Source organism: Eleutherodactylus coqui, chromosome 3 (genome assembly GCF_035609145.1).
Source record: "Eleutherodactylus coqui strain aEleCoq1 chromosome 3, aEleCoq1.hap1, whole genome shotgun sequence".
Lineage (NCBI taxonomy): Eukaryota > Metazoa > Chordata > Amphibia > Anura > Eleutherodactylidae > Eleutherodactylus > Eleutherodactylus coqui.
In genome coordinates, this window is record NC_089839.1 from 150,710,959 (window position 1) to 150,729,297 (window position 18,339).

Below are 18,339 nucleotides of genomic sequence, written 5' to 3' on the forward strand. Positions count from 1 at the left end.
TTCGCTGCATACAATGTCACCTTGACCTACAAAGTGCTTGTTTTTGTGCCTCTTGGTTTACTAGTTTGAACGCAATGACTCTTTTTCCATTGAGTATTGCGGTTCAAAAGGGGGGAGGCATAGGTGATCTGGGTCATAGATGATCTAGGTGTTGTAGATCAGCTATTGGGTTTGAAAAAAAAAAAAATAAATGATTTTGTGCTACAAGATTCCGAGCCATGTGAAATAGAACATCAGCACGATTATTTAGTACTAATTCAGTAAGAAACTGCAGATATGCAAACAGTTACCAGGACCCCTGTTGATAATGCATATGTTGAGCTTTTTGCAGATGGTACCAGGGTGAGGATTGATGACTCCACATCGGATATGCAGTGGTCACACAACAAGATGTCCTAGAAGAGCTCTGCCTCCGCATGTCACAGTACAATAAGCGGAATTGAAGGCCCTCACTGAGGCGAGTAGAGTGGCGAGAGGTAAGACCGGCAACCCTTTACACTGACTCCTGGTATGCATTTGGCACAGCTCATGATTACGGCCCAATATGGAAGGCCAGACAGTTTTTTTACCTTAGCAGGACAACCAATTGAGAATGGTGCAGCGGTACAGAGTCGCATGGAGGCCCTACTTCTACCTGACAAAGTTGAGAGTTCGCACCGATTCCTACACTGGAGAGGCGAGAGACAACACCCTCGCTGACAGCGCAGCAAAGGCAGCGGCCCTCAAGCCGTGGAAGAAAGAAGAAAGATACTGACAGCATGAGTCAGTGGTAAAAAAAAAACTTTGGACATTGACAAAAATTTGGACTTTGATATGCTAAAGACTTTTACAGTTACCAGCCAGCAAGGAAGGAAAAAATAAATGGACTAATATGGGAGCAGCAGAAACAGGACAGCGTGTGGTGAACGGTCAACAGCACTTGCCCACCACAGTTCCTGTATCCCATGATGGCCCAGCTGATGGATGGAAAGACCCACCTAGTAAAGCAGTAATGACGACGACGCTTGAAAGAGGTTGGGCGACTTCTAGATTCTCTGTAGCTGCTGCATCATTTGTCCGGTTTAGCATGATCTATGCCATGGGTAAGTCAGGGCAGAAGTAAATTTGCCACACCACACTTGCCGGGACCACTCTACCCATTTCAGGGATTGCAAATTGACTACGTTCAGCTCCCCACTTGTTGGGAAGTATGACTACGTGCTTGTTGTTGTTGATGTCTTTGCAGGTTGGAGGCCGACCCTGTTACCAAGGTAAACAAGTAGGTAACCGCAAAGAAGCTCATGAACGAGGTAAACTGTGAATATGGGGTACCAGAAGTGATTCAGAGTCAGACAGAGGTATAAACTTTGCAGGTGAATGTAACATGTCATGTCTGCTCTGGATGTATCCCAGGCCTTTTACATACTGTACCACCTTTAGTGTAGTGGAAAGGTGGAGAGACGTAGTGGCACGCAAAAATTAAGATACTTAAAAATGACGCCACTTTGGAAAGACTGTCATCCAATAGCCTTATACAGTGTTAGATATGAACCCAGGGGGGATTATACATTATCTCCCTACGAGATTGTTTGGGCTAGCCCCAAGGCTAGGTCGTTACTATCCTCAGTAGTTACAATTACAATCTGATGTGTTGACTGAGTATGTGATTTCCGTTGTTAAAGAACTAACCAAAGCCTATGCACAGGTGTTCTCTTCCAGACTCAGAGGCAGACACTGGGACACATATCTTGCAGCCTGGGGATTGGGTGTGCGTCAAGAAGTTCCTCAGGAAGCACCCTCCTGAGCCCCGATTTGATGGCCCCTACCAGGTGCTTCTGACTACTGCCACAGCTGTGAAACTAGCCGAAAGACTTACATGGATCCGTGCTTCATACTGTAAGAAAGCTTCAGATCCGGGAGACCAGTCTTAGTTGTGCCAAAGACATTACTCTGGTTAGGGCTAGTGAGAGAGGAGGGTGGCAACTGGAATCCTTAGTCGGAAGAATATGGGGGTATGGTTACCTTCTAGTATAACTCGTCCAATGCTCAAGTAGCCGCATATTCCTTCGACTATTGTACTGTGGTCCCGTGTCTAGGCACAAGATCCCACCGCAGGCCAGATTTAGCTCAGTCCAGCTGGTTATATGACTCATATACCCGGGGAATACAATATGTTTGCGCCACTGATAACGTCTGGGGAGAAGACTGCCGTTATTGGGGATTAGTGGGATGGAACACAGGAATAGACTAGTCCTATAAACCGCGAAGTGCCTTAAATAAGAAAAATAGGAGCGGGAAATCCCTAATTAGTCGTATAACCCTCCTTGAGAATAATAAGGACAGCAGGTATTGGAAGGCTGAACTTAGTATGTTGCTTGGTTTTAATGTGGTTGTTACACTAACCATGGGAGATCCAAGCCCGGGGGACGGGGAGACTTATAGTCTGGGGACATACCGGTACGGGAGGACAGATCCCTTAGGGAAGTTTAAAATAAGGGATATGGTAGATGCAGCCGAATGGAAGCCTTCACTTAGTCCCGTGCCCATAATTAACCCCCTCCGCCGTAAGATAAAGACCTTGACGAACATGATGATCATAGCCGACCCTACCTTTGAGGACACCTTGACAGTAGCGACTGGCTACTCTGACCAGAATCTCTGGTTGGAGTTGATGAGGTACAATGCTAACAGGAGCAACAAGTCTAACTGTTGCGTGTGCGGTAGTGCCCGACTACACTCGGGGATGGTCCCCCTAAATCTCCCTGTAGATGCTGAAGAGTGGTTTATTAGTCTCTTCACGAACATTTCCGCTAATTTCACTGTCCGTGAGAAATGGAAGAAGGAATACTCTATAACTACTTACGTGTTTGCACCGGAGAGAGTATTACTGACTACCCTGGAAACTACACCTGCCAGGCAAATAGGCAGGGTGGAGGGAGATTTTTGGGGAACTCACCAACGGGTATTGCTCCTCCTACAGTATGATAGGAGGGGAATAGATGCAGAATCAGGTCCAGTCCTTAGGAGACGTTTACTGGCTTTGTGGAGACATGAGGTAGAGGACCCGCCTGGAGGGTAATTGGACAGGGGAGTGTGCCTTAGTAAAGCCCTTATGCTCCTCCACATCCTGTCAGACACCAACGTTTCCCTTGTTTGAAAAAGATGAAGAGCCAGTTCCGATAATGCCAACCACATGCGCTACCAAAGAAAAAGGAGAAATGTACTAGTACTGTGCCTGCCCCGATCTCCTAAGATGGATTGTCAGTGGAATTCCCATTTGCCTAGGGATAGTGCAGAAGACCTTAGGTTCCGGCGAGGGCACACCCTGTGGGGTGTTAACTTGTACAGATAGAGGGTGTGGATGCCCGGAAATGAGCCCAGGGAATCCATGGCCTCCCTCTGAGGTAAGGTAGGGATCCCCCCCCCCTCCAAGGAGTAGGGACTTACGGGCAGTGGGAAAGCCCTGACGCAAGGGTGAGGCGACTTGGACGTGTTCACCATTAGGACTATCTCCAGGAGGGACATTGGTGTGGGTGAAGATTAGGGAGTCCCACGCCGTGCGTACCTGTTCACGCTACTAGTATTGTAACATTATGCTAGAGCGAGAAGAGAGACCCCTGGTGGTAGTTTTGATCTACACGTATACATTGACGCCATAGGATAGCCAAGGGGGGTACCTGACAAGTTTTAAAAATTAGAGACCAAGTTAAAACTAGATTCGAGTCTATTTTCCTGATCATTAGGGTAAATAAATGTTGACTGGATTAATTATGTTTATTATAATTAGCAGTGGTTTATAAATTATACTAGAGACGCCTTATAGGGACTAGTCGACCAATAGGACCTACCTCGACTATGACTTTTTTAAAAATAGAGTGACCTCAGATATGACTTTAGCTAAAAAAGGGGAGTGTCTGTAAGATGATAGGGGAGACTTGTTGTACCTACATCCCAGACGACACGTGACCCGCGGGTAAAAACGCACTTGCCATTAAGAAGCTGACCGCACTAACTAAAAAGAGCTAACTTTTGGGACCAGCACTCGCCATGGATGAGCGGGTGGTAAAGGATCCTGGCACAGACAGGCGTCGCTGTTGTATGTGAACTGATGATTACCTTTTCTGTTCTAGTCTGCTGTGTTATCCCCTGTGTCAGAGAGACCTGTGAAACTGATGCTGGAAAAGCCGCTCCCATCATGAGTTTGCTGGATGCATCCCCAGAAGGAGTGGACAAGTCCTACACCCCCTTGAAGACCCTAAAACGAACCTTCAACGCGCTCCAGTTATAGGCTCATGCGCAGAGAACTGTGAAAATTAGAGGATAGACATTTTAAGGGAGGATTGTGATAGACATGATAATTATTTAGTATAAAATGTCTATCAATATTTGTATATAACCCAAATGTATTTTGCTATTGTAATGACTTTCAGCTCTGAGGAGTTCAAAGGACACACACAATCTAATCATGGTATTTGCTAGCCAATGGATGGGTGATGTATTTGCTCTAAATACATCGAAGTTGCTCAACCAGTTTCTAAGAAGTTAAAGGGCCATAGTGTCGTGTATATCCTGTGTGTTTACCTAGGCCCCCTTCCACTCTTCAAACACAAGCTAGTTAAACACATCTTGTCAACTACACAGAATTCCTTAAGGTTGTCTGCATGCTAAAGAATACAAAGTCCATACTATGGCGGACGTGAGAGAGGGTGGGCAGAGAGGTGGGCAGAGAGGTGGGGGATTCTGTATGATCCGACAAATGAGAATCCTATATGTTACTGATGTAACCTGTTGCACGCCCATTGTGTGTCTGTACAATAAAAGGCCCTGTCTGGCTGTTTCTGGACGGAGAGCCATTTTTAACATGAGATTCATACCTTGTGTTTGACTTGGTCAGTGTGCGCATACTGCTTCCACACAATTAGGAAAGCGACAAAATACCCCAAAGCCTGCTGGAGAAACCGTAATCCAGCACAACCTCTATGTGTATATACTGAGGAGAATCTAGCTCACCTCTATGTGTATATACTGAGGAGAATCTAGCTCACCTCTATGTGTATATACTGAGGAGAATCTAGCTCACCTCTATGTGTATATACTGAGGAGAATCTAGCTCACCTCTATGTGTATATACTGAGGAGAATCTAGCTCACCTCTATGTGTATATACTGAGGAGAATCTACCTCACCTCTATGTGTATATACTGAGGAGAATCTACCTCACCTCTATGTGTATATACTGAGGAGAATCTACCTCACCTCTATGTGTATATACTGAGGAGAATCTACCTCACCTCTATGTGTATATACTGAGGAGAATCTACCTCACTTTATGTGTATATACTGAGAAAAATATAACTGACCTCTATGTGTATATACTAAGGAGAATCTACCTCACCTCTATGTGTATATACTGAGGAGAATCTACCTCACCTCTATGTGTATATACTGAGGAGAATCTACCTCACCTCTGTGTATATACTGAGGAGAATCTACCTCACCTCTATGTGTATATACTGAGGAGAATCTAGCTCACCTCTATGTGTATATACTGAGGAGAATCTACCTCACCTCTATATGTTTATACTGAGGAGAATCTACCTCACCTCTATGTGTATTTACTGAGGACAATATACTGAAAGGCTGTAAAGTACATAAGGAAGCGGCCATGAAATGCAGAGATAGAGCATGCCTTTAAGGGCTCTTTCCCATAAGCGCATATCGGCCGGGCCGAAATGCGCTGTGATCTGATGCATTAGATTCCAATGCATCAGATCACATGGGCGTATTTCTGAGACGTAAAAACACCCGGCCAAGCCAATATAGCGCCGGGCGTTTTTACGTCGGACCCAAAAGATAGTCCTGCAACTATCTTTTGGGCCGGAATACGAAGGCCGCTGCATGGGCTCTTATGTGAGCCCATGGCAGCGTATGCAGGTGGGAGTTTAGCAGCGTCGCTGCTAAACTCCCTCCCTCTGTTCTCCTATTCCCAATGTAGGCTCACCTCTTGTTACTCACTGCTCATTCTGTGCAATGGGAGGGGGCGGGACAGGGGGGGAGATAAGCGCTGGTCCGCACAAACGTTTGATTTGTGTGCCCATTCACCAGATTTTCCTCTCCCAACGTAGCGTGTATCGGACGGCTGTGAAAACAGAGTATGATATGCGCTCGTGGGAATAAAGACGAAGGCTAAGAAAGGGCTGCAATCGGTACATGCAGTCTGAGGAGAATCTAAAGCTCCTCTATGTGGATAAATATTTTATTCCTTGACTCTAAAGTAACCATGACTTCATAAACTTTTCCGTGCAAACAACATGTAAACACCTGCGCCAAAGTAACTTTTATAAAGGGCCCAGCTGCTGGAAAAGGTTTTGTAGTCATGATAAAACCAATTTAAGGGTTAATTGTATCAGGTCATTCGGTACTGCAACTAATATTTCCAATATCGCACAGCCATTTAAAATGAAAAACTGATTTTTCCCCCCCTTTGTTCACCTAAAAGTCTGCGCCGACTTGGATGTGATGCGGTTTCAGCCGCACAATGCGAATAGACACGATTTCTTGAGTCCAATCCTGGTCTGGGCATCAAAAAAGCCTGAAGAAAACCTGCAGCTCTGACTGACTGAGGCCGGGGCACGAGCGGAATGTCATTGCGTATTACACGTATAATACACGGTGAATAGAGTCAATGAAAGTACATTGATCCAGTCACACTTGTGTATATACATTGCATATAATATGCTCGTAAAGAAGGCAGCGTGTACTATTGTACCGCCTGCAGGACGGCCTGCGGGAGATACACCGCCATACGCCATCACAACTGAGGGGATTGCAGTTTTGCATGCAACGTTTTAGCACCGCTAGTGGTAGCTCGGCCTCGCTAATGGAGTAGTGACTGAAGCTGGTCGCACAAAACTGGCGTAAATATGAACTCCATTCCCGAAAGCCGCTTTCACACAGCCGAGAAATCGTGCGAGATTTGTGAGTTGGGAGACGCACAAATATGAACCCCATTGTTTTGAATGCGATGTGAGGATTCCCATTGAAAACAATGGAGGATCACTACTTCCATAAAGGATCACACACTGGTGAGCGCGACTAAAGGACTGACTGACTAACTGTGGGACGGACTGACTACAGGACGGACAGACTAAGGGATGGATGGACTAACTGAGGGGCGGACTGACTACAGGACTGACAGACTAACTGAGGGACGGACGGACTAAAGGATTGACTGACTGACTAACTAACTGTGGGACGGACTGACTACAGGACGGACAGACTGACTGAGGGACGGAAAGACTGACTGAGGGGTGGACAGACTGACTGAGGGGTGGACTGACTGACTGAGGGACCGACAGACTAACTGAGGGACGGACGGACTAAAGGACTGACTGACCAACTGTGGGGCGGACAGACTAACTGAGGGGCGAACTGACTACAGGACGGACAGACTAACTGAGGGACGGACGGGCTATAGGACTGACTGACTAACTGAGGGAAGGGCAGACTGGGAGACTAACTAACTGGGGGCCGGACAGACTATAGGACTGACTCACAGGTTATATAGGACTGACTGACTCTCCTACACCTGACAAAGTTACTGAGAAGCAGGACTCCCCCCTCCCCCACTGTCACCTGTCCCCGTCCGTCTCCGCAGCCCCCATATCCCCCGCAGTTACCATACACCAGCTTCTTCATCTCATGGTAGCGGCTCCACAGCTGGGCTTTGTTGTCCTCCTTTCCCCGGGGCCCCCGCGGGGCTTGAGCCACATTCAGTGCCAGGCTGCTGATGAGGGGGAGTGCTGAGCCGGGCACTCAACACCCGGCTGTACCCAGCAACTCCCGACCTTCCCCGGGTACACAGCGCAGACATTGTGCTGCAGCAGTCCGTGCGGCGTTAGGGAAGGCGATGGCCCCGTGTGGTGGACTGGAGAACTGCAGGCAGACTCGTCACTGCTGATTAAAAGAATATTAAACACAAATAGATAAATGACAAGAAATAAACATAACTACTGCGTATAGCGCTGGTCTGCGTGGCAATGCAAAACTAACAGCAGGCACAAAGCAGTAACAAGGCACTCATTTCAATCAACAAGTTTCGTATGCAAATTTAATCATTTTGGTGGCACAACCGTCGTAACTTAACCGCACTTCTTTGTTATAATTTATTTCACACCTTTCACTACAAATTCTGAAATCTTTCATATATAGAGTGAGACAAAAGTCTGGACACACCTGTTCTAACTTGTTCTAACTGGTATACTAAAGGGAAAAACGGATTTCCAACTTGTGACAGTATTATTAGGCCGGACTCACACGGGCGAATTTTAATTGCATAATCCGTGATTGATGTCTGGCAGAAGATCCGTGGTAAAGCGCAGGCATTGAAAAGCATGAACTTTTGCCAATTCACTCAGACATGATGGTAGGAATTGGGATTCTGCAAGCAGAAGGAAAATTGCAGAATGCTCTGTTTTAGCGTGAATTCCATGTCTACATCCCTCATTGAACTCAATGGATGTGAGTGTTCTGTCGCCCATACGCAATTAACATTGCATATGAGCAGCGGAAACGCTCGCAACTTCAAAGGAAAATAGATCGAAAAGCTGGAATGCCGGCTGAAGGGAGAGCTCAGTCTTCCGTGCGGATCACAGTGTTTCATCCAACAGGATGGCGAACCTCCGCCCATAACTGTGGCTGTACACAGATGGCTGGATGTGCAATTCCCCTGGCAGTGGATTGGGAGTATAGGTCCGGTAGAATGGCCACCAAGGTCGCCAGACTAAACCCCTTTGGACTTTTGTCTCTTGTGTATGGGGAAAAAAACTATTATTTTACATCTGAAACGGCAAAACCTACAGCGCTTGTGAAGAAATATTGCCTGCAGTTGTTCAGCGTGTTCACGAAGACTGGAATAAACATTTAACCATGTGCATCTAGCAGAATGGTGAAAACTAATGTAAGGCACTTCGTGAAGCTCTGCCCTCACTTAACTCCTAAACCAGTAAAGATGGGGAAAATCTATCACTTCCAGGGTGTTTCGGAGTCATTTCTCGTAAAGATTAATATATCACATGACCCCTTCCCATTTAAAAAATCTGAGCTGAATTCAATATGAGTTCAAAATAGGCACAAAAACATCCCCTCCATCAAAAAATGAAGCCCCCTCTGCCAATTAATACTCTCACACCAGTTAAAAGGCAGTGTCTAGATTTTTGCCTCATCGCTCATTCACACGTCTGTATGTATGGCACAGAGTATGCAGTGAATACAACCTATTCATTTCACTGGTTCGGTCAGGTGTGGTTTTTCGCATGCATTTCGGTCACGCCAAAAAAACCTGCAGCGTCTCCTGTTTTTGACCATTTTGCACATGAAAGTAGCACATTTTAAACTAATTTAACTACATGCTCCTATTGAAATCAATGGGCGCATGCTTGTTTTTTTTTTTACATGCACAAATATGCAGGGCAAAAAATACAGTAAAATACGCCTGGCGCACAAATGTGCTTCTGCCCGTGTCAAGGCGGCCATAAAAATATATGCAGATATTAATATCAGTGCGTGAATAGGACTTTATTACTTACCTACAATGGTAAGTGCACATCCACAACAAAAATTGAAGGGGTCGTCTGGCCTTTTTTTCACCGATGACCCACCTCTGGCGAGATTCTCAGTTGAGGCTCGTATTGCGCAGAACACATGCGTGTTCTGTGTAGTACATCGCAGATTTACATGTATGATTCTCATGTGTAAAATGTGATTGTTCTCAGCAAGAGAAACCATGTAATCTTGTAGATATGATACCTTTTAATGGCTAACAAAAATACATGATGTAATAATAGCGAGCTTTCGTACCAACGCAGGGTACTTCTTCAGGCTTATGGATTGGATCTGAAGAGGCATGGATATTTATACACACTTATAACATACATACTTATGACAAGGCACAGATATGGATGTGATTGGTTCGCACAAAACCACAGAAGAATTTGGGAATATAAATTGATAACAACCTTTGACACGCTGAATACTGGGTTAAATTATTCCCCAGGATTTATGCGTGAATGGGAAGTGTGAGACTTGATTGCACAGATAAGACCCCCATCAACAGTAATTCAGGGACCATAAACTTTCACTCCCTTATCAGTGTTAAGCTAAAAATGTTTGTGTACCTCTTGTAGATATTCAAGCCTGATGACCTCCCCCCTCCAACAGTAATTTAGGGACCATAAAACCTTCACTCCGCTATCAGTGCCCAGACAAAAAAAGTTTGTTTGCTGTTGCAGAATTCCTTTTAAGTGCGAACCAATCACATCCATATCTGTGCCTTGTCATAAGTATGTATGTTATAAGTGTGTATAAATATCCATGCCTCTTCAGATCCAATCGATAAGCCTGAAGAAGTACCCCTGTGTTGGTTCGGAAGCTCGCTATTATTACATCATGTATTTTTGTTAGCCATTAAAAGGTATCATATCTACAAGATTACGTCGTTTCTCTTGCTGAGAACAATCACATTTTGCTCTACTGGCTAACACGGTACCAGATCTTTGTTTTCATTATTCTCATGTGTGGCTTACACAAATCAAGGATATGCTGCAATTTTTCCTTCTTGCTGCATCACAAGAGAAAAATCGCCCGTTTGAATAGACCCATTGTAAATAATAGGTTCTATTTCTGTACGTCTCACAACGCACAGAACTCACGTGATAAAGTCGGCTACGTAAATACGGCCTGAGATGGGTGGCAAGTTGCATCATCTTCTTGAAAGTAACTTCCCATTAATTCTCCTCCATTGTCACCACATTGTGAGCACAGCCTTGAGTCGGCACATTTCCTTCACCTGAATTTTTCGGAGATGTCCTCCGACATTGTGTAAATGAACCAGATTGTCAGTATTCACGAACAATAAACACGCACTGTTCAACAGATTACACGTGTGACACACGGAGTCAAACACCTGTTTGGCGGTCAGATCTCGGCCGAACAGGTACAAATCCGCTGCACTGGGAGGTGTGATGTCTGATAGACTGTCTAAAGGAAAAACTGTCCTTGCTGCCTATAACAACCAATCACAGATCAGCTTTTCTCCCTCAAGGTAATCTTGCAAAATTAAATTTGCTGTGATTGGATGCTATGGGAAACAAAAAGTTTTTTTTTAATTTTAATAGCTTTCATAAATCTGCACCATTCCAATTGTCATAGGGGACCATCCCAGAGTTTTACAGTTTGGGATTCCTAGTGACAGAAACACTCCCTATAAAGGAATGATGTGCACCTTCTTTGTAATTTGGACTCTCTGCCGTCTGAATCGGGCCTTAACCTGTAAATTATGTTGTACTTCTAGCGTATTGTGAGGTTTCCATACTTTGATCTTAGAAGAAAAAGCATCAGCCGTGCAGACAATGAGAAGCACTTCTATTATTCCCCGGCGTGTTGGACATCTCATATATGGGGTGGGGGGTGGGAGAAGGGTGAGGGTACCTTACATAGGGCAATTATCGCCCCAATTCTCACTGGAAACAGCAAATTCAAGCGATAATCGTCCCGTGTACAAGCGGCCACTGACGGGGTACTCAGCGGGGAATTGCTCACCGGTCGGAGTTGCTTAGTTTTTAGCAGAACTAAAAGCCAAGTGATAATCGGGCCGTGTAAACAGGAAGCACTCAAATCTAGAATGACTCCTGTGTACTGTGAATGTAGACGGGCGATCAGAATGACCTCTGATTCGCTCGCCTCCATACATTGAATGACTATGCTCCTGGGTAAAGCCGCAGCCCGTGGCACGACTCTGGGTACCTTTAGGCATTAGGAGTTTCAATATGCCAGATCTTTTGTTCTCAAGGACCATAGGCCGCCAGATGGGTACTCTAATCTACAACAAGAGAAAGCGAGTATAATCAGCCAAGCCTGTGTATGGGGGAGGCAGAAGGAATAGCTATTGGCAAACTAAGACTTCGTTCACACAGGGTGAAGTTGCTGCGGAATGTCCGTTTGGTGCAAAATTTTAAGTGGGTTTTATCGCGTATTTCTGGGCGGAATTCTCCCCCTTATTGAGAAGAGGTGAATTCCGCAGTGGAAACTGCGATAAAATTGTGGTGCAGAATTCAATTCCACAGCATGTCATTTTCCACACGGGTCTTGTGCGGATTATAATGCTGAGACTGTAAATGTCGTGGAATTTCCATGAGGAGAGTCTGCACGGAAATTCCACCGCAAATCTGCCCCGTGTGAACACAGCCTAAGAGATCCCTTGCTCAGCTAAGGCTGCTTTCACGCCTGCTTTAGGGCTTTCTGTCAAAATTCCATCTGTTTTTTTCGTGTCTGGCTCAGAAAAATGGAATTAAACGTTTCCATATTTTTCCCCATTGATTTCAATGGGTTTTCAAAAAAACAGAATGCTGTTAGTTTGTTTCCAATCTGTTAGATTTCCATTTTTACTGTTAGAAATAGCGGTGCAGACTGGCAGCCAAATGTTGCCACCAGGGGAATATGTGGCGCTGCATGTGATTGCCATGGCATATATAATGCAGCTAGTGAAAGGATTGTGTCAGTCTGCTATTCAGATTGGTACAGAGGACTGCAGGACTAGGACTCTAACATCACCGGAGGGTACCTCACTGGTTAAACCGTGAAGGGCTAACAAATTATTAAACACGTCCAAGGAGCATACACCGTACCCCATTTGTAGGACAACGTCCAAGGAGCGCCCACCGTACCCGATCTGCAGAACCATGTCCAAATAGCGCTCACCGTACCGACCACATCCAAGGACCACACTGATCCGTATCTAGAGGACCACATATCACACATAAAATCCTGTATATAGGTTTTTCCAACATAACAAATGACTGAGCCCTCATATAGTAAACATATTCCAGTCCCTAACAAGAATGGCTAGTACTTAGCCATTAATTATTCCCCGGGTGGCCACTTTCGGTACTATTTTATCCTTCAAAAAAAAAAATTTAAACTCCAATCCCCACTGAGTATATAAACCAACTTTTATTGGTTTCTGCCTCAGTTTTTCACTGGAAACCTCTGAATGTCTCCATTAGGCCTCCTGCACACGGACGGAGTTGCATTGCGAAATCTGGAGCTGGATTCTGCAGCAAATCCAGCCCATAGCATGCTATGAGAATATGCAATTGTCATTTTCTGCTCGTGGGGAAGAAATTGCAGCATGCTGCGATTTTGTGCGGGCTACGAACGGCAGGCTTCGATTAAAGTCAATGCAAGCCGTCCGTTCTGTGGTCGCGTAATAACACGGCGTCCTCTATACTGCGCATGGGCGCTGCAGTTCCGGCTGGCACATTCGCAGCAGAGGAGAATAATGTTGGAGAGGTATGCCTGCCGGGCACCGGGTTGAACTACGCTGCGGGAATCCCGCATGCGGGGTGCGACCCGCCCATGTTCAGGAGGCCTTAAGGCCAGAAATCCCAGAAATGTGCGAATATTACACTCATGTGACATTGGTCATCAAATTGGGGACAAATAACTGACAATGCCAAAGCCATTTTATGAGAAATACATATTTATTTTCAGTCATGGTTTTTACTCTGTGAGGTATTTGAGTTGGCAATTTGCTGCAGGAAAGCTCTTTGTTCACACATTCTCTCCGACTGGCGTCTTCTGTACACATCATCTGAAAGGAAGATCAGAAACATTTAACTCCTTAAGGACCCGGCCCTTCTTGGCCAGAAGGATGCAACGATTTACACTTTTCAAGAGCCATTGGTACCCTTTTTGGTTAAATAAAATGCATTGTAAAACTTTTATACATTTTTATTGGGGGACAGAGAAAAAAAAAAAGGTGTAGAATTGATGTAAGTGTTAATCATGCAGCATAAACAATATATATTTCTCTGTAGCCTGATACGATTAGGAGGATACCAAATTTATTTTTGGTATTAAATTTATTATTAGGTTTCTCCCCTTTTACACAATAAAAAACAATTTTTGGAATTTTTTTTTTTTTACATCGTTCATTCTGATTCCCATAACTTTATTTTTCCCTGGATGGAGCTCTGTGAGGGCTTGTTTTTTCGTGTCGAGCTGTAGTTTTTATTGGTACTGTTTGATAGTACATAGGTCTTTTTTATTCACTTTTATTGTGGTTTTTTATTGTAAGGCAAAATGAACAAAACAAGCATTTTGCCTCAGTTTTTAAAGTTTTTTTTACCTTACATTTGACGTGCAGGATAAATAGTGTTCAAGTAATGTACAGGTAGTTACGGATACAATGATTAGAAATATTTAAAAACTCACATATTTGGTTTATGTCCCTGATCACTATAATAATGCATTGCAGTACTTCTGATCACAAACAGTGGCAGGCCTGGACACCAGTGCGTGGCATCTAGTTGCCATGGCAAGCCATCGGCCCTCTGTGATTACTGGCAAGTTTACTGTTGAGTTAACTACTCCACAGCCAGGATGTAAACTAACGTCCTGTAGCGGTCAGTGGTTAAAGAGACTTATGGGCTGATAGTATGTGACCCACTGAGTGACCCTGAGTCCGGGGATGTGTTATACTTACCTCCTTCGGTGTCAGCTGGAAGTGCATTGAGCGACGCACTAAGTAATCTGCCTGTTCAAATTTTGTATCTGCACAGCGCTGCTCAATGAAAGATGAGCGTATTCTGTGTAGTTCTTGATATTCATGAGCTGTGGCTTTCCCGCTCATTAACAGCTTTCCATCCATCTGTGGTAGTCATGTACGATCCGACTTCTGATGTAAACCCAGTGCATATAGGAAGTGAACAAATGTTTATTATAAGGTTGACAGGCTCAGAGGGATGTTTGTATATTGAATCCAAATCTCTGGGTCCCTATTACATCATGGACAGAGCTTTACTTATTAAAAAGCGAACATTTATTGTCAGGTCTGGCGGCTCTGAGGGTCTCTGTGCCCGCACTACCAGTCCTATTACCCAGGCTGCGGCGCAGAGGAGTTCCGATCTTGGAGACCTTCCCTGGTTGCCGCGGTCCGATGCACCAGTTCGCACGCTCCCGTGCGCCTAGTTAGCCATTTTACTGGGGCCGCGGCAGGTTACTGCCCCGCATCCCCATTGCCATGACGCCCAGGTGTGTTCCTTCTGTCGCTGCCTGTCTTGAGCAGGTGACAGGCGCTGTTCACTCCCGGCGTCCTGGGATTGGGTCCTGCTGCTGTCAGGCTCCCTGCCCCTATCAGCTGCTGGGGCAGGAGTTCTGACAGCATTTAAGCCACTCAGTTTCCTCTGGACCTTGCCAGTGTATGTTTGGTCTCCAGCTACACCCGCGTTACCTGTATTGGATTTCCTGCCTTGACTCTCTGGCTTCGGACCTGACTTTGCCATCGCCTGACCCCTTGTACCTCATTCTCTCCTGTTGCTAACCCGGATTGCCTGACCTGCCTTTCTGTTTGTGTGTTTACCTGTATTTGTCTGTGAGTCTGACTCCTGCCCTGCATCCCTAGCGAGTTTAGGGACTGTTGCCCAGTTGTCACCCTAGGGCCTAGCCTAGGGGGACAAGTAGGTAGGGACAGGAGTTGCGGGTAGTTTCAGGGACTTCCAGTTACCCGGACCCCAGTTCCCTGACAATTATTGGTTCATCTTATCTTTTCATCACATAAAGAAACCAGGAAAAGTATATTTACTTTCACTTATGTGAGTTACATACAGAAAAGGTGGGAGGGAGATACAGGAAGCTAGAAAGAGAGATAGGGGGCCCATGGGGGATTGTAGCTGCAATCTCCCAGTTTCCACTTACACTGCGTTCTCAGATTACAGCAGGGTAGGGAGAGGAAGAGCAAGCAGGGGTGTATTCCAGTTCAGTCTCCTGGTATCTGGTTACACAGTGTATCTTAGCTACATTTTATTTGGTAGATACATAACAATATATAATATGCTTCAGCCTTTGGGCTGATAACAGAGAAATAGCTTATAAGTCCGTGTACCACATTCAGTAATAACAGATTCCCTTTGCATCAATTTATTTATTTTTCTTAATGAATTGCATCTTATTCTGTGTTAAAAAGCATAATTTCTAATTGGTCTCCTGCCTCCTTCCTGTTCTCTTCCGAGCCTAATCTGAGATCAAACTCTACATTTTATAATATACATATTCAAAAAGGAGGAAAAGATTTGACAATTTAATTACAAACAAACTACAACAGACACCCCTTCCACACAGCATTTCAGGGGGGGGGGGGGGGGGGGGTTGACTTTTTACATTCACTGTATATGTGTGTAGTGTAATATATATTTATTTCTTTATTTTTTTAAGATTTGAGCTTAGAATAGGCTAGGGGACGAGGGGGAGGGCTGGAGACCAGGCTGCCAGAGAGCTCGTCTGAGGGCCTCAACAATGAATAAGACTGAGAATTCTACAATGTATACCAGCTACAAAAGACAAATGGTTGAGGAAAAAAAACACCCATGAGAGACCGCCTCCCATACGGACATGACACAGGAAGCTCCTAGATCTCTTTAAAGGCGGGAAAACCCTTCACCTCCTCAGTCCCTTTTTATGACATTCCATTGACTTCCTTTTACTATTTTATCTTTTTTTTTTTTTTTTTTTAATCTAGCAGAAGGGGGAAAATTAGCGTTGCTGTCGTGGGCCCATGGAAAACTAATTATGTGTAAGTAATCTTGTTATTTCCCTTACACACCCAAGAGAGGTTATACTAGATTACTAATTAGGGAGGTTTATAGCCTGAAGTACTACACTACTGATGGCCAACAGTTCATTGGATTGGAGAATCCCCCAATAGAGTACTAGTGAAACTCAAACGCTGTCTTGTAGCCTTGAAGTATTGGTACTCTTTCCTGATGTTGAACCCCAACCAACCAAGTGGAAGTTCCGAATCTAAAAAAAATACCATTTTATTCATTGTTGTGAGTGTACTTGCAGACACCCCCTAACAGAGGGATCAAACTCAGGAAACATTAGCTGTAGGAACATAAAACTTTGGGAAATTTCTTTTGATACCATGGGCATGCAATACACAGATTTTGAACAAAATCTCAGATATGAAGGTGGGGAGCATTAGACCACTTGACATGGAATGACTCAGGTAACCTCTCATGCCATCGAGTTTGGGAGTAAGGCCCTGCGGCCCATCCTGAAGAAAGCCTTGACAGAGTAGAGGCAGCCAAACAGCTAGCTCAGCATTTTCCAACATGTCCCAAGTACAGGAAAAAAGAACTGGTGAGGTGAAGGGTGTTCCCGCCTTTAAAGAGATCTGGGAGGTTCCCGTTTCCTGTCTGGATGGGAGGTGGTCTTTCACTGGTGCGGTCATGGGCGTAAGGGAAATGCAATTAAAGCCAAGTGAAAAAATGCCTTTCATGGGATATATATAAAAATATATATTATATACACACACAGCGCCCAAAAACTAGAGAATCTACTAGAGTAAGGCAACAGGATATCTGTATGTAACACAAGATGTTTTGAGGAAGCAGGAAGACTGCAGTACTTACAAAATGTTTCCTTGCCAATTCGAACATTGATCATAAACCATTCCATGGCTCCTCCGAGGACAAAGAAGAAAGGCAAGAAGCGGTACATGCCGAATCTCCGCTTCCCCGGGACCATATCCATTAGAGTTTGAATTGTGCTCCTAGACCTCATATCTGCAAGTCCACAAGAGAAAGAACAAATCCAATTCTACTCTTCATAAAAAAGGCAAAAGAAACTATTTAAAGCCGTGTTCACCTGGAATTTGCATCGAATCCTCATCAAGTGTCCCATTTATTTGAAAGTTTTTTGTTTTATTGGCATAAATCTGAAATCCATGTCGTGGGAAAAAAAAAAAAAAGAACTGATGTCACTGCTTAATGTGCTGAGAATCTGTGTCAGGTTTTCCTGTTTTCCCCATTAAACAAGTCTAACCCACGCACAGATCCACGGCAACCCTACTGCAATCCGCATCAGAATTTTCCAGCGGTTCACATGGCCTAAGATGACGCCCGGATATCTCTTTCAGGCCGGCTTCACACTGGTGATAGGCTATTTTGTGTTGTGAGAGTGAGTGAAAACGCATAAAAATGAAACCAATGATTTTTTAATGGTTTCATTCTCTTTTGCGAAGCCTTCACTGCACACTCGCAGCGCTAAGAAAAAGCAGCACTATCGCCTGTGGGCTTCAATAGGGCCGGCGCAAGCCCCATTGAAAACATAGGCAGTACATCGCGCTCCCCTGACACAGCTGTGACAGCTATGGCAGGAGATTCCTTCATCCCTGCGGGGACTGTGAATATGAAGGAATCCTCTGCCATAGCTGTGACAGAGGCCCGCGATGCTATCCATTGCTTTCAATGGGGCTAGTGCTTCTGCAGCCCCATTGAAAGCTATGGGTTGCAGGCAAGCAACG

The 18,339-nt window shown here is 44.8% G+C and overlaps 2 protein-coding genes across 3 annotated transcripts in view; both read right to left on the minus strand.

The window, feature by feature from the left end:
* The window catches only part of LOC136621095 (protein polybromo-1-like), a 77,119-nt gene extending 69,124 nt beyond the window's left edge, over positions 1–7,995 (minus strand). The window contains exon 1 of one of the 2 annotated variants that reach the window (XM_066596332.1): positions 7,663–7,995. The gene's annotated coding sequence lies outside the window, so the exon portion shown is untranslated. Of the gene's footprint in view, positions 1–7,657 lie in introns of both variants that reach the window. The other variant, XM_066596330.1, reaches the window with a different exon arrangement.
* A 5,502-nt stretch (positions 7,996–13,497) lies between these two features.
* On the minus strand, positions 13,498–17,620 carry LOC136621103 (ubiquinol-cytochrome c reductase complex assembly factor 5-like). The gene is made up of 2 exons (XM_066596341.1): positions 17,447–17,620; positions 13,498–13,626 (listed from the first exon to the last, which is right to left on the minus strand). The coding sequence occupies exons 1-2, from the start codon at positions 17,595–17,597 to the stop codon at positions 13,523–13,525; spliced, it is 255 nt and encodes an 84-aa protein (XP_066452438.1). The 5' UTR covers positions 17,598–17,620; the 3' UTR covers positions 13,498–13,522.
* Between the last annotated feature and the right edge of the window lie 719 nt (positions 17,621–18,339).

Bases quoted from the DNA above. Each gene is read 5' to 3' on its own strand.
- LOC136621103 (XM_066596341.1), bottom strand. From the start codon at position 17,597: ATGAGGTCTAGGAGCACAATTCAAACTCTAATGGATATGGTCCCGGGG. The intron at 13,627-17,446 runs GTAAGTACTGCA...TCTTCCTTTCAG, and splicing joins AATTGGCAAGGAAACATTTT to ATGATGTGTACAGAAGACGC.